Source organism: Ranitomeya variabilis, chromosome 4 (genome assembly GCF_051348905.1).
Source record: "Ranitomeya variabilis isolate aRanVar5 chromosome 4, aRanVar5.hap1, whole genome shotgun sequence".
Lineage (NCBI taxonomy): Eukaryota > Metazoa > Chordata > Amphibia > Anura > Dendrobatidae > Ranitomeya > Ranitomeya variabilis.
The window spans coordinates 140,727,493-140,751,799 of NC_135235.1; the positions used below are offsets into that span (position 1 = coordinate 140,727,493).

Below are 24,307 nucleotides of genomic sequence, written 5' to 3' on the forward strand. Positions count from 1 at the left end.
TATTTTCCACCATAATATGCAAATAAAATGATAAAAAAACAGACAACGTGATTTTCTGGATTTTTTTTTCTCAGTTTGTCTCCCATAGTTGAGGTCTACCTATGATGTAAATTACAGACGCCTCTCATCTTTTTAAGTGGTGGAACTTGCACTATTGCTGACTGACTAAATACTTTTTTGCCCCACTGTACTTGTTTATAAGCTGAGTTTTTCAGCACATTTTTTTGTGCCGAAAACGCCCCTCTTGGCTTATACCCTAGTCAATTGTTCCAGAAAGTCGGCGGGGGAGGGGAAGCGGCGGAAATGCGAGTCACAGAGACAGGAGCCGGTATCTGTGGCTAACACCTGTGCCGTTGCTAAAGAGAAATGAATATTTGATTCTCTTACAGCATGCACAGCGACACCCACAGCCGCAGTCTCTGGCTTCCAGAAGACATCCTATTCACCCTCCAGCATACCCTTGCAGCATCACGTTGGTCCCGGCTCCCTTGCAGCATCTGGTTGGTTCCGGCTTCCAGCAGCTCTTCCTGTGCTGAGCGATCACGCGGCACCGCTCATTAAGGTAATGAATAGGTATGCTTCTCCACTCCCATAGGCATGGAGGGAATATTCATTACCTTAATGAGCGATTCCACGTGATGGCTCGGCAGAAAGAGCTGCTGGTGCCGGAATGAGGTGTAGTGAGGGCACGCTGGAGGGTGAGTAGGATGTTTTTTTTTTGCAATAGGAAGCATGCATACAAGGACGGAGGGGGAGCCACGCATAACAGGACAGCTATGGGGGAGCCCCGCATAACAGGACAGCTATGGGGGGAGCCACACATACAGGACAGCTACAGGAGGAGTCACGCATACCAGGACAGCTACGGGAGGAGTCACGCGTACCAAGACAGCGACGGGGGGAGCCACGCATACCAGGACAGGACAAGGGAAGCCACACATACCAGGACAGGACAGGGGGAGCTACGCATACCAGGACAGCGATGGAGGAGCCATGCATACCAGGACAGGGATGAGAGGACAATGCATACCCGGCTTATACTCAAGTCAAAGCTTACCCAATTTTCTGTGGCAAAATTAGGTGCCTCGGCTTATACTCGGGTCGGCTTATACTTGAGTATATACAGTAGTAATGGAGAGGCATCTATAAGGAACTTATGCATTACTAATCCTATAGTTATATGGTAAAGACACAGCAAGAATAAAGTCCTCAGTGAGATCCCCGATAGCACCATGAGAGTTTTTCTTTGGTGGGATTAAGCGTTAGGTGAATATAACTGTGTTTGTTATTTTTAAATAAAAAGTAAAAGTGTGTTTTGTTTTATTTCTAGTAAAGGACTTTATTATTGCTGTGTTTTTATTTACCATATAACTATAGGATTAGTAATGGATAAGTGTCTTATAGACGCCTCTCCATTACTAAGACGAGGGCTTGATGTCACCTGACAATACAAAGGTGCCATCAACCCCACAAATATTAACCACACTTGTCACCGCTACAGGGCAAGTCAGAAAAAATTAAAAAATACAGCTTGAGGACCTCTCTATTCTTGATAACAAGCTTTGTTGTAGCTGACAGCTGAGTGTTGCAGTTGCCAGCTGTGAATTTTGCCTGGCTGGTTATCAAAAATACAGGGGAACCCATGCCGGGTTTCTTTTAAATTATTTATTTACAGCACAGGAGCCGGCTAATGAATACACCCATCAGATGCTACTGCTCTATCTGTTATTAGCTGATGCTATCAGATGATGGGCGCTTTAGTCCCTTCCGCTGACACCAGTGACCAGAGGTAAACTCTATACCTCTGATCACAGCTGAGTTCTCATGCTGTCTTTTGACAGCATGGGAACCGCGGGTCTCTGACAGGCAGGGTTGATTCCACCACCGATCAGAAGCGGTGTTTGCCACGCTATCATGCACATGACAGCGTGGCAAGCACTGGATGTTTGGGCCCCCAATATAAGTGAATGGGGTCTGGGTTTGGGTTCAGATCCGGGTACTGTTCTGGTACCCGAACCCAAAAGTTTTGTAACTGTTCAGCCTAACCCGCCGGACCTGAACATCCAGGTATCCACTCATCTCTAATCCAGGCCAGTAAAACCTTTGAAGGACCCGCTCTTGGGTTTTGATTTCGTTCAGAAATGCACCCAAGACATAAAAATGGACAAGGTCTGGTACCCTATGCCTAATGGTTCCTGGCACTAACAGCTGCTCTAATACTTCCCCTCTCAATTTAGTGACCATATATAGCAAATTCCCATTTAGCGTGAAATATGAAAACCTGGTCTTGGGCCCACCTCTTGGTCAACCCCATTTATCACAGTAAAATTGTCCACTGTCCTTTTAACGTAAGGTCATCCATTTGAATAGTCTCAAAATTTCCCCCAGAAACCACCAACTCAGGAATCTCGGCCTCATCGGTTACCGTCTCGTCCCCATAGCCAGCGAGGACACACTGGGGAACTCATCTGCCTCTGATTCTGATGGGGATTCTTCATGTCTGAGTAGCTTGGCACCCCCGCCTTTCGCCAAAAGTCCTAGTACAAGCTAAAAGCCTACCCTATTATCACTGGGTGTAGCTGGTCTTTAACTACTCTGACCTCATGGGACTCAGTGCCACAGTTAATTTTTATACTCAATCTGACAATAGGGTAGTCCTTGGCATCCCCATGAATACAACGGACACCCAGGGATCAACTGGTGGGGGGAGTATGGCCCTTACCAGTTTCCCCAAACTCCAAGTCCAAGAGTCCAGACACAGGTACCATATTTATTGTTATGGGATATGCTTTGTGGCCCCTCCTCGGTCTGATAGTCCACACTGCAGGCTGGATCGACATAATATGAACAGAGTCTCCCTACGCTGCAGTCCATCAGTTCAGCAGACATAGGACAATGGATGGCTATGTGTCATTGACTGTAATATCCCCGACAAATTAAGTCCTTACCAGCAGCCTTTGTCAACCTCTCAATGACCTCTTTGGACTTCCCTCAGTTGTGGTTCTATTACTTTTCTTTTGAGAGTCATAGTCCTTCTGGGTACCCCAGTGCATGGAGGCAGCAGCACCTGGTTTCCTTAAGGACTTCTCGACCACCTGGTATCTTTCTACTAGGCCTACCAGGTTGTCCACATTCCGGAGGTCTCCCTGGGCAACCCGGGTTTGCACCTAGTGTCTAAATCTGTTCATAACAACATGCTCGACCATCTGGGCAGGGGTTGAGGACTCCAGCTGCAACCACTTCTGTACCAGTTGTAGATCGAATATTTGGGAGCAAGGTGGTTTGCCACTGCATTACACCCAGTGGTGGACCATTTGAGCTTGGATAGACATAGTGACTCCTGGGAGTGCCAATATTTCCATTTTTAACTTTGCATATTCCTGTGTGTTCTGTAAGGCCTGATCATAATAAGCCTTTTGGGTCTCGCCAGTTAGATAGGGTGCCAGCACCTCTGCCCACTGCTTCTGTGGCAGCTTCTCCCACTCTGCTACCCTTTCAAACACAGTTGAAAATGCCTCAAAATTATTACCTGGGGTCATCTTTTGCATGACTCATTTTACCAACTTCTGGACATAGGAGTCATCACCTGGACTTGGGTGAGGAGCTGCCGGCCTTCCATGAACAGCCTCTGTTTTATTTTCCCCATAAGCACTTCCTGATGCCATTGCTGCTGCTGCTGGAGCTGATCCACCAACAGTTTGTTTGCTGTTGTGTTAGCTGCTGCTGTTTTGGGGCTTCGACCAGGTGACTGATCATCTTCTCCATGCTCTCTGACTTTGCTTCCTGGCTTACTGCCACCCTGACCCAAGGCATGCAGTTTATCCACAGCAGTCACACATGCTCCCTGGGAATGTTGCTCGCTCTCCTAGCACCAACTGTGGTAGATTGGCTCAATTGCCTGCTCACAGAGTTAAACACAGGAACGTATCTCGTTTGTATCTTTTACTGGTTTATTAAAAATGTACGGCATAAACCAGTGCAAAGTTCAGAAAAAAAAATATTGCTTTCCTGGCATAACAGGAAAATAGAAAATAATGTATAGCACAGTCTATGTGGCTATGGGGATATGCCCACTCAGGGAAAAACAACAAGGTTCAGCTCACTTTATCACAAAAACAGCTCTGAAGCTCTCGTCTCCAGGTACACCGAACGATGAATGATTCAGAAGGCTGACTATTTACCTTCTAGACCCCACTCTGGGGTGGGGATATGGTGAACAACTTCCTACCCACTTTTCAGCTGCTGACAAAAAAAAACCTTAACATTGTTGATTAACCCCTCTCAGGACTTAGCGTGCTGGAGCATTTTCTCCAGGTTCATATCACTGAAGCTAACATCCTCAGTGATACATATCTCCCCTTCAGTACTCTACCAGTGACCTTGTCACGCTAACCAGACATTTCTTTAGATCTAGACTATGAAGTTTTTGCTCCTTGTGTATTTTTGGGTAGAGAAAAAGGACGGACAGACTACCTTCTGTGTTTTATGGAACTTGGGAGCTAATTTAGGCAGGTAGGTTGGATTATGCTGCAAAATATCTCCTTTTAGGATTTGTGTGGAGCCATTTTAAGTGAGAGAATCTTATGTGACAATGATTCTATAGGTTCAAGTAAAACCCATCTCCCCTTTCTGACATAGGGACTTCCATGAGAACAGCCTTATAAAATCAGATCCAGGACTTCGTATTCCAGGGCCAGTTGCTCTCTCAGCGATATCCGTGGAGGAGTCCAAATTAATATTCTCTGCGGAACTTACTGGAACTAGGTAAGGTCTGTTCTTATCAGGCAATATCCAGTCACTTCCAGATATTCTTTCCCAGGCAGGGAAGAAGGGGGAAACCCCCCTATCTGGGAGCGGGAGTCACTAGGCCAATTTTTTAGCATCACGGGAGAAGTTTCCAAACATAAAGCCTCTGCCTTTTTTTTCCTATCATCCCATCTATACTGCTCTCTGGTGGGGGGGAGGATTCTCCAATTAAACCTACTCTTCTGAAAGGACTTCTTGTAGGCTGGGATGACAGATTAGAGAGCCCTTTTTTGATGTCCCTAGCCTTCTCCAGAATCTCATCCCAAACTGGGCAAACAGATATTCTCCCTCACATGGAATAGAACATAATTTTGATCTGGCGTGAATGTCACACCATCAGCACTTCACACAGAGAGCACTTCACACGGTGCCGCATTTGAAAGTGCCACTGATCTGGCAGCTAGTCTCACCGAGTCAGCTGAGGCATCCAATAGAAATGCTTCTGCCCCCCCGCATGAGTGAAATTGAGGCTAAAACATTGTCCCTAGCCACTTTGTCCTTCAACTGGTCTTCAACTGGCCTTTTTGTGAGGAGGTTAGCAACCTGGATGTACATATCTTCTCCGTAGGTAGGTCATAATTTTTCTGCCTGTTGAAATGCATCTGGGCAAAAATAAGGTGGTTGTTTCTGCCTTTCTGGACAGTGGGGCGGGGTTTAACTAGATCAATGCTTGGTTCATCCAGGTCCAGGGCCTCTTTAATCAGATTGCAGGCACAAAATGGTTTTCTAAACTGGATATCATGGGGGCATATAATCTCATTCATTTTTAAGTGTGGGATGAGCTTTCAACATGCCTGAGGGACACTATGAGAACCTTGTGATGCCATTAGGGTTGACTACTGCTTCCCTCATCTTTTAGCACTTTTTAAATGACAATTTTAGTCACCTGGTAGGTAAATTTATGGTGATCTATCTTGATGACATATTTATTTATTCACCTGACCTTGAGTCACATCAGGAACATGTCAGGCAGGTCTTACAGATACTCAGAGACAATAAATTATTTGTCAAACAAAAGAAATGTTTGTTCTCAGTTGAGGAGATCCCTTTTCTAAGATATGCTTTATTGTCCACAGGTTTTTGCATGGTGCCAGCAAAAGTCCAGTGGTACTGGATTGGGATCGTCCAGAGGATTTGAAGGAGTTACAAAGGATTTGGGGTTTCGCCAGCTACTACCGTAAGTTCATCAAAAAATTTTCAGTAGTGGCCAAACCTCTGATGGATGTGACCAGGTTAATGACCTAAGCCTAAGGCAAGGTATGGGCCATCAGCAGTAATCAGGGGATCATGGTGATCTAGGGAGCTCATAACATTAGGGACAGGGAAGGGGCCCTTGGCCCTGGGACACCTGACAACAGAGTCATGACAATTTCCTTTTAAATGATGGGGGAAGGGAACCTCTCTTCACTGGTCTCTTACACTCCTTTTGAATTAGTGCCTGTATTCTTTAATTCATATGAAAAGTCCTACATTTCCTCTGTTCTAGACCACCAAACATGATATCCTGCACAGACTTTTCAGGTTTTGACTAAACTATCTCAATCGTGGCTGTGACTGCTTTTACTAGCTTATTGGTATCCTCTATCAGAAAACAGTGATGTCCTCCTGTATTGCTGTCTGATGAAGAAGCTAAAGAGGAGGAATCTGAAAAGCCACCTTCGTTGTCTTACCTACTGGATGTGTCTGACTTTGGATATAACCACTTAGCCGTTCTACCTTTCTTTTCCTTCTGATCCTCGCTCTGGGTCGCGGATGTTAGGGAATCTTTAACTTCTGCCCTAATGATGGACCTTAGCTCAGTGTTGACGTTTGTGGTCTTTTCTGCTACCATTTGCTCTATGCAAGACTTACAAAGTCTTTTCTGGTAGGAGTCTGGCAACCCCACTTTAAAATAAATGACAAGAAAGAAAAAATCTTATTACAAAGTGAACTTTCACAAAAATTACCACTCTGAGGCAATCAGTGGTTCAAATTAAGAGGACAGATCAACCAATTGACCTTGTCTGGAGGCTGAGGTAAACATCCTCTTTACTGGAGCTCTTCTGACTTGACCTGATACTCCATGCAGTATCATGTCTTTCACCAGCGTGGCCCCCGCATCCATTGTGACAGCCTCCCATGTTGTTGCTGTGGCGCCTGCTGTTGCTGCTTGGTGTCTGGCACCATTTCAATGGAGGGACTTCCAGAGCACAGAAAGGGCTCACCAGTCGGTCTCACCACCAGTAAATGCAAGACCTGTCCTCCAGGGCCAGCATCAGCAAGTGTCGGGGCCCTGAGCAGGGAGGGGCACCCATTCGCCGTCAGGGATACCAGCGTGCTATGGGGACCCAGTGTATGCCAGTAATGGCACCCGCAAGTGGGCCTCCCTGTATGATCAGGGCCCCGGCATACTTACCTCTCCCCACTCCACCCCTGTGGTGTCTTCCGCGCCTACTGACTGTGACGTTCAGGTCAGAGGGTGCAATGTCGTCACATCTGTGCCCCCCCTGCCTTCACAGTCACAGTGCAGAGAGCCAGAGGACGGTGACACGGTGGAGCGGGGAAGAATCCAGAGCAGAGCAGCTGCCAGCAACGAGAGGTGAGGTTTTTTTAATATTTGGAGCATTATGAATGGGGATCATCATACACTGGAGCATCATATATGGGGCCCATTATACACTGGAGCATCATATATGGGCCCCATCCCATCATATATGGAGCATTATATATGAGACCCATTATACTCTGGAGCATCATATATGGGGCCGATCATATACAGGAGCATCATATATGGGCCCATCATATACTGGATCATCATATATGGGGCCCATTATACACAGGAGCATCATATATGGGGCCCATTATACACTGGAACATTATATATGGGACCCATTATACACTGGAGCATCATATATGGAGCCCATTATATATGGACCATTATATGGCCCATCGTACACTGGAGCATCATATATGGGGCCATTTATATATGGAGCATTATATGAGGCTCATCATGGAGCATAATATGTGGCCCATTATATATAGAGCATCATTGGGGCCCATTATATTTGGAGCATTATTTGCGGCCCATTATATTTGGAGCATTGTATGGGGCCCATTATATATATGGAGCATTATATGGTAGTATTCTGTGTGGAGCATTATATGGGTCAAATTCTGTATGGAGCAATATATAGGGCCCATCATATAATGTATGGAGCGATACATGGGACTCATTATACTGTATGTAGCAATATATGTGGCTCATTATAGTTTATGGGGTCCATCCTATACTGTATGGAGCAATATATGGGGCCCATCATATACTGCAAGGAGCATTATATGAGACTCATTATACTGTATGGACCAATATATGGGGCTCATTATAGTCTATGGGGCCCATCCTATACTGTATGGAGAATTATATGGGGTTTATCATTCTTTATGGAGCAATATATGGGGCCTATTATACAGTATGGAGCAATATATGGGGGTTATTATACTGTATGGAGCAATATATGGGTCTATTATATAGTATAGAGCTATATATTGAGCTCATTATACTGTATGGAGCAATATATGTGGCTCACTATACTGTATGGAACAATATATGGGGCTCATTATTCTGTATGGAGCAATATATGGTGCCCATAATACTGTATGGAGCAATATCTGTGGCTCATACTGTATGGAGCATTATATTGACTCATTATACTGTATGGAGCATTATATGGGGTTTATTATTCTGTATGGAGCAATACATGGGGTTCATTATTCTGCATGGAGCAGTATGTGGTGCCCATAATACTGTATGGAGCGAGTGTACTTATTGCTCGGTTTTTCCCGAGCACACTCGGGTGGTCTCCGAGTATTTGTAACTGCTCGGAGATTTAGTTTTTGTTGACGCAGCTGCATGATTTATGGCTGCTAGCCAGCCTGAGTACATGTGGGGGTTGCCTGGTTGCTGTCTATCAGCTGTAAATCATGCAGCTGAGGCAACAAAAACTAAATCTCTGAGCAGTTACAAATTCTCAGAGACCACCCGAGCGTGCTCGGGAAAACCCGAGCAACGAGTACACTCGCTCATCACTAGTAAGGAGCAATAAATGGAGCTATTTATACTGTTTGGTGAAAAATGTGGTACCCATAATACTGTATGGAGCAATATATGGGGCTCATTATTCTGTATGGAGCGCTATGTGGTGCCCATAATACTTTATGGAGCAGTATATGGGGCTCATTATTCTGTATGAAGCACTATATGGAATCCATAATAGTGTATGGAGCAATATATGTGGCTCATTATACTGTATGGAGCATTATATGGGGTTCATTATTCTGTATGGAGCAATATATGGTGCCCATAATACTTTATGGAGCAATATATGTGGCTCATACTGTATGGAGCATTATATTGGTTCATTATACTGTATGGAGCATTAAATGTGGCTCATTATACTTTATGGAGCATTATATGAGGTTCATTATTCTGTATGGAGCAATATATGGGGTTCATTATTCTGTATGGAGCACTATATGGTGCCCAGAATACTGTATGGAGCAATATATGGGACTATTTATACTGTTTGGAGCAAAATTTGGTGCCCATAATATTGTATGAAGCAATATATGGGGCTCATTATTCTACATGGAGCGCTATGTGGTACCCATAATACTTCATGGAGCATTATATGGGGCTCATTATTCTTTATGGAGCGCCATGTGGTGCCCATAATACATTATAGAGCAATATATAGGGCTCATTATTCTGTATAGAGCACTATGTGGTGCCCATAATACTGTATGGAGCAATACATGGGGCTCATTGTTCTGTGTGAGGGACTATTTGGTGCCCATAATACTGTATTGATGTCTATACTGTCCGGTTTCTGACCTATTGCAGAATTTACAATACTGTAGATATCACTCATGTAATGTAAGAAGTGAAATCTTTTACCTATATTTCTATGCTGTATCTGTGCCTCATGAATTGTGGTATGTTTAAAGGGGCCCACTGAGACTGTTTCGTCTGGGCCCACAAAAACTTGGAGCCGGTCCTGCTGTCCGCTACAGCCTGCCCCTCCAGGACATTTCTACTCACCATGGAAATTCCAGGTCACATAGCTCCTGGGTGCATGTCATCCAGGCACATCCTAGGCATGCACCAGGGCAGTTCGAGCTGAGCAGAAGCTGTCAACCACCGCCAACATGGTGCCATTTCCAACTTACTTAACTGTTCATAACAGTAATTTTGTCCATAAATACCCAAACTTTTATATGCCTTTATAAGTACATAATTGGGAAAGGAATGAGTTTAATGACACCTACTATGTGTTTCCTAATGTTCCAGGCATACAGTCATGGCCGAAAGTGTTAGCACCCTTGAAATTGTTCCAGAAAATGAAGCATTTCTCCCAGAAAACTATTGCAATTACACATGTTTTTTATACCCATGTTTATTTCCTTTGTGTGTATTGGATGAAACACAAAAAAAACTAATTGGATATAATTTCACATAATACCCCAAAAATGGACTGGACAAATTTGTTGGCATCTTTCCAAAATTGTGTGTAAACGATTTTGTTTCAAGTATGTAATGCTCGTTCAAACTCACCTGTGGCAAGTAAGTGGTGTGGGCAAAATGAAAATCATACATGAAACCAGGTAAAAAGGGCACAAGTTGACTTTTTCTTTGCATTGTGCGTCTGTGTGTGCCACATTAAGTATGGAGAATAGAAAGCAGAGAAGAGAACATATCTTATATGTATAAGATATAAGAAATGCTATAGCTCTAATGTTTATGACCAATAGCATGACCAGGATTGATTGAAGTCAGGATTTCCCAATTAGGGCAATGGAAATATTGAATCAAAGTTTATGAATGACTATTCCAGCACTGGAAAGTTTCATTGTGGCCATGGTATAAAGTAAGTGAAATAATGACAAACTATAATAATGACATCATTGGATTAAATATTTCTATATGAAAACTAAATATATGCAGATGTAGTTCAATATTTAACTTAACTGGCTGGAAAGCAAAATTGCTAAGAGCGTTGCTGGAGACTGGCACAAATCCCAGAGTTAGCTTCTTCCAGTGGAGTTGGGACTAATTTTGAGAACACATCAGTGTGTACATCTTGCCTGGGACAGTGAATGGGTTCTGGGCAGACCTGCGTGCACAGAGGCTGTACAGAGACACACAAATTCCTATGGAGTACTATATAGCCATCAGCACCCTGTGCCATTTTATAGTGCATTTATAAAACATTGTATTAAAGGGAGAATACCTATGTGGTACAATATCAAAAAGGGGAAATTAAAAGATTTTTGATTCATACATATTATATTGGAGGCATTGTCCAGGACTTTAACAGTGTTGGCCTATCCTTAAAATAGGTCGTCAATGTCTGATCAACCTTCCTACCAACCAGCTGTTTCCGCTGACACCAGTGGCCAGAACTGCTCAGTTGCAGTGCTGCACAGCTCCATCACTGGAATAGTTGCCCCGGACGGTTATGGAAAATTTGCCTCTATTGATTCAAACAGGGGCCTGATATGCAGTACCAAGCTGCGGCCATTATGTAGTTGATGGAGCTGTGCTATGCAGTTCCGCAACTGAGCAATTCCAACTGCCACTGGTGCCCGGATTAGCTGATATGCGGGGGTGCGAGGCGTTGCACACCCACCCATCACACATCGGTGGCCTATCCTAGGGATAGGCCATGTTAAAGTCCCGTGCTACCACTTTAAGTTACATCTAACTCAGTATTCGTGAGTATGACTATCTAAAGTATTTTGCTGGTTTGGTTCCCATTAACAGCTTTTCCTGGAGCTACAGTCAATGAACAATTATGTTTATATTTATGTTGCTCGCGTACATAGCTCCATTAATTTCCACACTGCTTTACAGAAATCATCTTATTCTTGTCATCAGTGCTTTTCTGCTTTGAATTTGAATTTCATAAAATTAGCCAATATTCTTTAGCACATTGACTCAGTTTTTGTGTGATTGAAGACTTACATTAGAACTGTATAGACTTTTATGGGTGCCATATTGAAGCCCCATATAGTGTAGCACAATAATAACTGCGCAACATTACATAATTATCTCCAAAGTCTACTTTTTGTATAATACATGCTGAACATCACCTTATTTGTTCACTTTTTTATCCTGAAATATTCCTATTTATTCTGCTTTTTAGACTAAAGTGTATTGCCAATTCTGACACGTGTCTCCATTGCGCAGAATGGAAGTCTAGAACAGATTAGCATGACACATTGATGTATAAGAAATAATACAATCCATGCCTATTCTTCAAATTTTAAATATTAATCTGAAAAAAGGGTAACAGTTGCATAAAAGAGGTTTTTCTATATACCTTGGAAGTTTCTGAAAAATCTGCCCAAAATGCTGATATTCTGACCATTGGGAATACAGTATCAATTCGATTATGGAGATTTAACTAGAATTTTCAACATCTGAAAAATATAACTTATAGTACAGTCAGATGGTTTCGCTGTCCACTTTAAAAGCCTCCGTATCTGCTTTTCATTAAAGCACTAATGGATACAGCAGTACAATGAAAGGATAGGGTTAAGTGGGGCAATGGCTCTGGTGAGTCTCAAAAAAAAAAGAGAGTACAGTAAAAACTCAAAACGTGAAGACAAAACAAAGTCGTAAGAAAAACTATGTATGTGCTGATCAAGAAATGACCGTGGAGGAGTCCTCATGATGACCATTGATATGAACCAGATCCATAACGTTAGGAAGGTCTAATTGTTAGTAAAAATACACTAATTTATCAACTGGATAGTGGATACTGTACAGTCCTAAAAAGTTGCAACCAGGAGCATGACACTATCCGTGTGTGCAGCGATTTGTGAATGTAACACACTATATTGATGTATAGAGACATACAAGATGACAGTTTAATAGACTTTAAAGAAAAACTTGGGCAGAAGTTTTCTGACACCAAATAATGAAGACCACAGCTAAGATCAACGCCAGAATAATATACTCTTACCTTTTTGTAATATCCTTCAATAAGTAGATTGTGGTTTCCCTGCCATCTGGTAGAATAAGGGAGTGATATGGGTTGAAATAAATCTTTCCATAATCCTCAAATGTTGGAAGGTTGGAATGAGACATGCATCCAGACAGAAGAACAGCAAGATGAACAACCCATGGTAGCTTGTATGTTTCCATGCCTATGGGAAATAAGAATGTATTAACAGATTATCTGCATCAGTGACTAATTGTCTTCATGTGAAATATTCTCCTTACATCAGAAAAAAAATCATCAAGGTGTAAATCAATTAAAGACTACATTTTTAAAAGGATCCTCTTACTTGAGTCATGATGCCCAAACTACAGGCAGAATGAATAGTATGGTTGCAGCCAGGTATCTTTTTCTCTGAAAATGTTCATTATTTAAGAAAAAAACATCGCTTAAAGATCCCGGGACCATAGGCAGAGAGTTGACTAGTCTAGCGCCACCCCGGATGGCTTCTCCCTGCATTGCCCCAGGTAATTGACAGATCTCTCACATGTGTGTACATTGGGAGAGAACTGTCAGTCAACTAGACTAGGAAGAAGCCACCCAGAAGTGGTACTTGACAAGTCTTGTCTTTCACCATGGGCAGCATGAATCAGATGACAAGTTCCTCTAATGGAGATCTTCATCAGGTTAAATATAGCGGTTTGGTACTAATGTTCATACGACCTTGTAATATGCACAATGGTATGGTGACAATGCTTTCCCCTTGTGTTCTAACAATAAATGGATGTATAAGTAGTGTTCTTATTAGGGTACACCTCATCATTGTAAGTAGGCTATATTCAGGCCAGGTATGACATTGAGGCGGATGACAATCTGAATACACATAAGATCCTTGGGATGAATGGTATAGCACATGTTTTGTTTTCATTCTTTTCTATTGATTTTGTATAAGTAGATGTCCTCTAGATATGTGTTCTTCAGTATTTGTTTCCACTAATCTCATCATCCTGGATTTCCATTTAGACTGTCCTTTCTTATACTAGGACGCATGACCTTTCCTGGATAACAAGTAATCGTTAGTCTAACTCCAATTCTTCCAATCTATTTTTTAGCAGAAGCTCCGTTAGAAAAGGTTAACAAGACCTGGGTCAAACTAATTTACAGTTCATTGTCACGGTGTTTCCAGTACACATGTTCCTGTTTACACTTTGCTTCATTTCATCGGCCTCAGGTCCTTCATTCCCATCTGTCAGAGGTTATATTAAAGGTTACATTAAGAAATTCTTCAGCTCTACGTGTATCAAAATATTTTTTTTTCTTATCGATGGAGAATGAAACAATTGTGACAACCTTTGAGTTAACAGATGTCAGGAATGCCTGAGGTTTTTTTTTTTAAAAACTGTTCTTTCTGCAATGGAAAGCAATCATAACATTAAGGGGTGCAAATATTCTACTGTCAAATCTCCTAAAAAAAAAAAACATGCCTTAATAAGAACAATGGGTGTTCCTTTCAAATAGTTTTACTTGAGTTTCTGTGCATTAGAGGTGATTCAAATTTTCGTTTGTCAGATCATTGATACAGGTAAGGATTAAGATTTGCTAAATTAAATGATGTAACAATTAATGCAAATAATCTCAGATTGCATAGAGAAGTTTGCATTTTTTTGCTATAGTTTTAGCTTTGAAAGATAAGGCTGACCAGATAAGATGTCTGCTCCACGTGTCATGACATATTTCTACTGAAGACCTTTGGGAGTATTTTTGTGATACACAGAACGAGGCTGCGGGAATGTAATGATGGCTGCTACATAGAGGTGCAACGTGAAGCTCTCAATCTCTAATGCATAATCTAGTTAAAGGGCCTTATCACATCATTTATAGCACTGGTCTCACATGAGCCAGAAAAGTGCTTCGAGCCCTTTCAATCTCCATGGCTGATGAGCAACCATGCCTATCAAACAGACCATCGTTACACCCCTGCCTTTCATTTACGCAGCACTGAAAATAAATGTTGATGCAGCTGGCAATCATACAAACTGCAGGTACACATTCAGTGCAATATATGACTGAGGCAGTGCCCATAAGCAAGACTTTAGGGGAGATAACATTTAAGGAGTGACTATCTCTTTAATATTTATTTCATAAATCAATGGTGCACATGACAAAAAGCAACTTTGTAAAATATCTTACAGGGAAAATCTGATTCCTTATCTCCTTATCATCCTGGGTTGATATTTCACTGACATTTCTTGGAACAAATTGGTATTTTGTGAAGATAGGCTTTCCAATTTCTGTGATAGGAGATAGCAATTGGTGCTTTTAATTTTAATGGAGGGGGAGGAGCTAAAGACAACTTCTTCTGAAACTACAGTTACAGTTCTACATAGAACGATATGACTTATGAGCACCAAACTGTCATTTCCTATCTCATTGGGAAAATCTGTATTCACTGAGAGTGAATGATCAGTCCAGGAGAAGAAAGCAGCAGAGTTCTCTAATATGACGTATTACAATGTTTCTCATTTTCATATGTACTATTGCTTTATGAAGAGGGCTACTCTTTAAAATATGGACCACTCCAAAGAACAACCAGTATACTGTGCTATATTAAAAGGTAATCTTTATTAAACAAACACTACAAACACCTGTAGCTGCAATTTCAATTCATGTTAATCTCAATAACCAGCAAGTATAATATATGTCACTACTTGATGAATATAGGAAAATACATCAACGCTTACAAGGTCTACCCTTCATATGAAAAGTGCTAAGTGCTATTCCCAGTAACAACCCCAGGTGGCGTCCTGTACTCATGGATACCTATTTCACCATGGGATCAAGTGAACGCATATTAAGAATCAGACACTTACATGAGAGGTGAACTTATCAGCGTGGTTTTCCTAAGCGCCCCAACGCGCGTTTCGTCCCTTCGTCAGGAGGTTCGCCTCATGTAAGTGTCTGATTCTTAATATGCGTTCACTTGATCCCATGGTGAAATAGGTATCCATGAGTACAGGATGCCACCTGGGGTTGTTACTGGGAATAGCACTTAGCACTTTTCATATGAAGGGTAGACCTTGTAAGCGTTGATGTATTTTCCTATATTCATCAAGTAGTGACATATATTATACTTGCTGGTTATTGAGATTCACATGAATTGAAATTGCAGCTACAGGTGTTTGTAGTGTTTGTTTAATAAAGATTACCTTTTAATATAGCACAGTATACTGGTTGTTCTTTGGAGTGGTTTATATCGTGGTCAGTTATATGTGCCGTTACCAAACAAGGGGATTTTGTGTTCTTTAAAATATGGGTTGCTATTTTTTTTCAACGCTCCATGATCTTTAGAAATCTTTTGTCAAACTGGGCAGGCTGGATGTTACCCCCACACAAATTATTAATTTAAAAAAATAAAATAAAATAAAAACCTTCCCTTTTTTATGGAATTTTCTTATGACATGTAATAAGTGAAACTAAATATAGTGACTTCAGCCATCTCCCCTCTTAATAATGACACTAAATCCCATCAGAAACAGCCATTTGCCAGACTACAAATATAACTATCCTTAATGTTTACGAGCTATGACGTATAGGTCGCCTTCCCTTCTTTGATGCGGGCTCCGTCACTGAGCCCGCATATTTTCAGACACATGACAGCTGATCTGATCACCTGACATGTGCCCCTAACATCCGCAGGTGGAATCACAATCCACCTGCGGCTGTTAACATGCAAAACCTGACAGCGACATTTAACATGAACACACCAGAAGTGCTTCAATATCCCCGCCCATCGACACCCCGGTCACGTGATCGTGGGGCATCGATGGATTGGCATAACAGATGGGGTCTACAGGAGATCCTCGTGCTTGTCTTTGCCGATCTGCTATGAAGCCCTGCTGTGTAGAACAAGCAATCAGAAAATCGCAGCTTCAAGTCTCCTAAGGCCTCTTTCACACTTCAGTTTTTTGGTGTCAGTCTAAAACCGCCAGTTTCCTCAAATAACGGATCCGTCATTTTTTTTGGCGCATCCGTTATTTTCCCATAGACTTGCATTGGCGACGGATTGTGACGGATGGTCCTCAATTCCATCCATCATGCGACGGATCCTTCGAAATTTGGCGGACGTTGTCTAGATATAGACGGACATTGAAACGTTTTTTGTCAACGCCGAAATAACGGTTCGCAGCGGATCCGTCGCGTCCGTCATTCCATAGAATGGCCGCCTATGGGCGAAGGATCCGTCGCGACCATCATTTCGGCGGATCCGTCGCCCAAATCCGTTTTTTCAATTGCGCATGCTCCAAAAAGTAGATACTTTTCCCAGACAACCCCCAAGTAACGGATCCCTCAAAAAAACGGATCCGTTGGAACCGTTTTCTCAACAATTGTGACGGATCCGTCGATCCGTCACTATGTCGGAAGTGACTGACGCCAAACAACTGAAGTGTGAAAGAAGCCTAAGGAATCTATTGAAGCACGTAGAAAGTGTAAATAAAATGTTTTGAAAAATATAAAAAATCTAAAAGTTTAAATCATTCCCATTTTGTCCCATTAAAAAAAAAAAACAATAAAAAATGAAAAATACACATATATAGTATGACTGGGTTTAGAAATGTCAGCTCTATCAAAATATAAAAAGAACTAATCAAATTGGTAAACGGCGTAACAAGAAAAACAAAATCAAAATGCCAGAATTACTTTTCTTTGGTTGCGATCAAACATTGTATCTACCCCAAAATGATAACGATGAAAACGTCAGCTCGGCGCGCAGAAAAAGCCACAGATCCTCCCAAAAAATGGAGATGCTGTGGGTCTCAGAAAATGTCCTTTTTTTTTTTACTTTGGATTTTTTTTCACCTCTACATAACCTATACATGTTTGGTATCTACAAACTCGTAATGACCTGGAGAATTCTAATGGCAGGACAGTTGTAGCATTTATTGATCATGGTAAAAGAAAAAAAACACAATTGTGAAGTTGCTATTTATTTGCAATTTCACCGCACTTGGAGTTTTGCTTCCTATTTTCCAGTACACTATATAGTAAAACCAATGGTGTCATTCAAAAGTGAAACTCGTCCTTCAAAAATCTAACTCTCACATGACCATATTGAAGGAAAAATATAAAAAAAAGTTATGGCTCTGGGAAGAAGGGGAGCAAAAAAACGAAAATATGCAAAGACGGAAAATCCCAAGGCGATGGAGGGGTTAAATTATTGATTTTTAGTTTTTCAACTGTATTTTTTCCCATTTCACTTCCTTATCTATAGACGTCAGTCATGCTGAAGCAGCACAAAGAGAGTGAGAAGAGAGAAGAAAGGAGAGAGAGGGAATGAAAAAGAAAGAAAAGGAAAGAAGAAAGAAAGGAGATACACAAGTTAGAGTCATATATCATAATATTGTAGAATATTGTACCTACCTCCCGCTATGGAGAAATCCCTCTCAGCCTGTGCTTTACTCCTCACTGTGTTCTGGGCTGCTCATGCTTCTAGGAGTAGGGCACATGGAACAGTCCACAAGACGGCCACCTTTTCATAATGATAGACTCCTTTAGGTTGAAAGCTGTCTCCTCCTAGATATCAGGCGTACAGCATGAATGGCTCCTGAGAATCCCCTGTGGTCTAAGACTCAGTATCCCTGTTAGTTAGCGACTAGCCTCCCTCCTCTCCACTGTATTAAAGAGTTGCTTGTTGGCAGATTTGCAGATGGATAAGGGCTTGAATGAGAGACAGAGAGGGAGAGAGAGGGGGGCACCCACTTAACTCTTCTGGAGCGCTACACAATAGAGATGGAGGGTACCCAGCCTCATAATATCAATAATCCGGTATTACTGTGAGTGCACTAAGACATTGTAGATCATGTTTAATACCCTGGAGTGCTGGGATCGACCCGATCCTCCCCCATTTGCAATCTCATTAAAACATGTGATATCTAAAAAGGAATGTGTTGGCTGAATACATTCAAGTAAGTGGTTCCTGCCAGGAGAGGAGCGCCCAACATATTTACATTAAATGAAAAGCCTTCTGAATCGGAGTGTCATTACAATTTATGTTTGTGGAATCCCACAGGTTACCTTCTATAAATCTTATAGAGGTGTGTCACCATGGGTTCACTTTAAGCTAGTAACTAAAACTATTTTTCATGATCGCAGCTAATGAGCTAATGTTTTGCATGACAGGGTAAAGCACTGGGATATTCTACATGCTAGTGCATTAATGTTTGTAATGTATTTCATTGTTGTAAAGTGATAGACTTATTGATTTCTTACAGAATACACTGTACCTGTGGGTCATGAAAGCTTTTAATGAATTGACTTATGAGTCCTAAAATGCTTTCAATTGCACAGCTTTAAGTTGACTTTCAGATGCAATGTTACATTCATGACATTAAATTATTTGATTTCCATCTCTTTAAATATAATCGTAATCTGTGAGATAATGCAATGGTAATGAGCACTTTAAAAATGAAAGTCTATGCAAAGTGTAGCTGAAAGTAAGAGCCGTTTTATTCCTTTATGGGTAGATGGATAGATAGATAGATAGATAGATAGATAGATAGATAGATAGATAGATAGATAGATAGATAGATAGATAGATAGATAGATAGATAGATAGATAGGCCAGATAGATGTTTCCCCGAATATAAGACCTTCTCCGAATCAACCTAGCATGATTTTACAGGATTTTCAGAGAAAATATGAAATATAAGCATTACTCTAAAACTAAGACCCAGTTACAGTCAGGACTTGTGTTTAAGGGAGATGAACTGAAAAGGAGACAGGCTGGTATGTTCCATATGTGCAGTGTATGTATATTTACATATGTATGTCCAGAGATTATATATATATATATATATATATATATATATATATATATATATAGCATCGTGATTACTCGCTAATCCCGCTCCCTGCACAGTAGCTCCGCCCCCCACCACATTACCACACATAATCCCGCACCCCCACCACATTACTACATATAATCCCACCCCCCCTCCACATTACCACACACTATCCCGCCCCCACCACATTACCACAGATAATCCCACCCCCGACCACATTACCACACATAATCCCGCCCCCCACCCCATTACCACACACAATCCCGCCCCCCACCACATCACCACACACAATCCCGCTACTTATAATCCAACCCCCCTCCACATTACCACACATAATCCTTCCCCCACCACATTACCACACATAATCCCACCCCACCACATTACCAGATATAATCCCGCCCCCCACCACATTACCAGACATAATCCCGCCCCCCAGCACATAACCTCACATAATCCCGCCCCTCACGCCATCACCACACATAATCCCGCCCCCACCACATCACCACACATAATCCCGCCCCCCACCACATCGCCACACATAATCCCGCCCCCCACCACATCGCCACAAATAATCCCACCCCCCACAACATCGCCACACATAATCCCACCCCCCACCACATTACCAAACATAATCCCACCCCCCACCCCATTACCACACACAATCCCGCCCCCCCACATTACCAAACATAATCCCACCCCCCACCCCATTACCACACACAATCCCGCCCCCCCACATTACCACACACAATCCCACCCCCCACCACATTACCAAACATAATCCCACCCCCCACCCCATTACCACACATAAACCCGCCCCCAACACATCACCACACTATTGTTATTGACTTCATTTTTTAAGTTAATTTACCACCTACGTAAGCGCTATTGAATGTTGTCATTATTTACTTTAGTTTATTTACCAGCAGCGTTAATTAGATAGCAATGAGCATGCCGCGCGTTAGCTGGCTGGAAACATCTAGTATCTACTATATAATTGTCTAAGGGTCACTTTCGTCTGTCTGTCTGTCTGTAACGGATATTCATTGGTCGCAGCCTCTGTCTGTCATGGAAATCCAAGTCGCTGATTGGGCGTGGCAACACGCCCAATCAGCGACGGCGCAGTCCGACAGCAACATGGTTGCTCCTTCCTCCCCGCAGTCAGTGCCCCCTCCAGTCACCGCTCACACAGGGTTAATGTAACGCAGTCCATTAACGCTGCTATTAACCCTGTGTGACCAACTTTTTTACTATTGAGGCTGCCTATGCAGCTTCAATATTAAAAAATACTAATGTTGAAAATAATACAAAAATAAAAAATCATCATATTCTCACCTTCCAGCTCCTTTCCCGCTCCTCGCAACGCTCCGGTAACCGCTCCATGCATTGCAATCTCGCGAGATGATGACATAGCGGTCTCACGAGACCGCTACGTCATCATCTTGCAAGACCGCAATGCATTCTTCAGACCGGAGCGCACGAGGAGCGTCGTTAACCGCTTCCTGGATCCAGGGGCCAACGGAAGGTGAGTATATAACTATTTTTCATTTTAATTCTTTTTTTAACAGGGATATCATGCCCACATTGCTATATACGTGGGCTGCGCAATATACTACGTGGGCTGCGCAATATACAATGTGGGCTGCGCAATATACTACGTGGGCTGCGCAATGTACAACGTGGGCTGCGCAATGTACAACGTGGGCTGCGCAATATACTACGTGGGCTGCGCAATGTACTACGTGGGCTGTGCAATGTACTGCGTGGGCTGCGCAATATACTGCGTGGGCTGTGCAATGTACTGCATGGGCTGCGCAATGTACTGCGTGGGCTGTGCTATACACTACGCATACATATTCTAGAATACCCAATGCGTTAGAATCGGGCCACCATCTAGTATATATATATATACACACATATATATATCTAATATATAAAGCTGAATGTGTGTGTGAGTGTATGTGTGTATGTGTGTGTGTATGTCCGGGATCGGCATCTGCACTGTTACAGCTACAGCCACAAAATTTTGCACAGTCACACGTCTGGACCCTGTGAGCGTCATAGGCTATGTTGTGAGGCAAAATTTTAACCCCGCACTTTCCAATTCACCAAACAATTTTGCCCCTATCTACATAATGGGGAAAAAGTGAAAGGAAAAGTGTTGGAGGCAAATTGACAGCTGCCTGATGTGAACAAGGGGGACTTAAAGAATGAGAGCGATGGCGCCAAAGAGTATATACCGTACAGTTGCTAAGGTGGGGCCCAGATATGGGATACTCACCACACACGGGGATATGAACACACACACAAAATGCGCCACACACTACCACGTGCTTGAACACATATACCACCCTCAGCACACATTTCACCACACATACACCAACCTCGCCACATAAAAGTCGAAACACAAAAGTCACTGCTCAAAACTCGCCACACGCAAAATTCGCCACATGCAAAACTAGGCTCACGCAAAACTCGCCACACGTGCAAAACTCACCTCATGGAAAACTCGCCACACGCAAAACTTGCACACGCGGAAAAATTGCCACATGCCCAAAAGTTGCAACACATGCAAAAGTTGCCTCACACAAAACTTGCACATACTCAAAACGCACCACACATACAACTCGCCACGCGCAAAACTTGCTGCACACAACTTGCTACACACAACTTGCTACACTAACCTGTCACATGCAACTCAACACACAAAAAGTTGCTACACGCATGTCGCCACACAAAACTCATCTCACAAAAGTCTCTACATGCATGTCGCCACACGCAACTCAACACACACAACGTGACACATGAAACTCGCCCTAAAACACACACAAGTCTGGTATTATCCTTTAAAAATAAAAATCTGATTAATAAGCTGACAAACTACAAGAGCAACAAATGTACCATATTGGAAATACGGCAGCTGTCAGTCACATGACCTGTCTATTATGTGTATGTGTGAGCTAATATATACTGCCAGGGGGAGGGCTTCCTGTAGGCTGGGGATTTATCAGGCTGCCAATTTAGCTTACAAATATTGAGGTAAAAATACTGACCAAATAATGTGTGAACGAGGTCTAATACAGGAGGAGATGACATACAGGTACATACTATATACAGGGGAGATGACACACAGGTATATACTATATACAGGAGCTGATGACTCACAGGTATATACTATATACAGGAGGAGATTACTTACCGGTATATACTATATACAGGAGTAGATGACATACAGGTATATACTATATATAGGATGAGATGACATATAGGTATATACAGGAGGAGATGACACATGTATATACTATATACAGGAGTAGATGACATACAGCAGGTATATACTATATACAGGGGAGATGACATACAGGTATATACTATATACAGGAGAGATGACATACAGGTATATACTATACAGGAGGAGATGACACATAGGTATATACAATATACAGGAGGAGATGACATACAGCAGGTACAGTATATACTATTTACAGGGGAGATGACATGCAGGTATATACTATATACAGGGGAGTTGACATACAGGTATATACTATATACAGGAGTATACAGGAGATGACATACAGGTGTATACTATATATAAGGGAGATGACAAACATGTATATACTGCGGGGAAAATGAGAGGTGTGAGAGAGAAAATGAGAGATGTGAGGGGAAAATGATAGATGTGAGGGGGAAAATGAGAGGCGTGACGGGAAAATATGAGAAGTGAGGTGCTATAACTAACCACAGATATTTACTATGTTCAGGCAATGCCGGGCTCTTCAGCTAGTATATACACATACACACTCACTGGCCACTTTATTAGGTACACCTGTCCAACTTCTTGTTAACACTTAATTTCTAATCAGCCAATCACATGGCGGCAACTCAGTGCATTTAGGCATGTAGACATGGTCAAGACAATCTCCTGCAGTTCAAACCGAGCATCAGTATGGGGAAGAAAGGTGATTTGAGTGCCTTTGAACGTGGCATGGTTGTTGGTGCCAGAAGGGCTGGTCTGAGTATTTCAGAAACTGCTGATCTACTGGGATTTTCACGCACAACCATCTCTAGGGTTTACAGAGAATGGTCCGAAAAAGAAAAAAAATCCAGTGAGCGGCAGTTCTGTGGGCGGAAATGCCTTGTTGATGCCAGAGGTCAGAGGAGAATGGGCAGACTGGTTCGAGCTGATAGAAAGGCAACAGTGACTCAAATCGCCACCCGTTACAACCAAGGTAGGCCTAAGAGCATCTCTGAATGCACAGTGCGTCGAACTTTGAGGCAGATGGGCTACAGCAGCAGAAGACCACACCGGGTACCACTCCTTTCAGCTAAGAACAGGAAACTGAGGCTACAATTTGTACAAGCTCATCGAAATTGGACAGTAGAAGATTGGAAAAACGTTGCTTGGTCTGATGAGTCTCGATTTCTGCTGCGACATTCGGATGGTAGGGTCAGAATTTGGCGTAAACAACATGAAAGCATGGATCCATCCTGCCTTGTATGGAGCATCTTTGGGATGTGCAGCCGACAAATCTGCGGCAACTGTGTGATGCCATCATGTCAATATGGACAAAAATCTCTGAGGAATGCTTCCAGCACCTTGTTGAATCTATGCCACGAAGAATTGAGGCAGTTCTGAAGGCAAAAGGGGGTCCAACCCGTTACTAGCATGGCGTACCTAATAAAGTG

At 42.4% G+C, this 24,307-nt stretch overlaps 1 protein-coding gene across 1 annotated transcript in view; it reads right to left on the reverse strand.

Moving 5' to 3' along the window:
• The window catches only part of LOC143770064 (protein NDNF-like), a 65,736-nt gene extending 47,212 nt beyond the window's left edge, over positions 1-18,524 (reverse strand). The window contains exons 1-2 of the mRNA XM_077259306.1: positions 18,204-18,524; positions 12,810-12,993 (exon numbers count right to left, since the gene is read on the reverse strand). Of these exons, the coding sequence (XP_077115421.1) occupies positions 12,810-12,991 (182 nt within the window). The 5' untranslated portion in view covers positions 12,992-12,993; positions 18,204-18,524. The remainder of the gene's footprint in view (positions 1-12,809; positions 12,994-18,203) is intronic.
• Between the last annotated feature and the right edge of the window lie 5,783 nt (positions 18,525-24,307).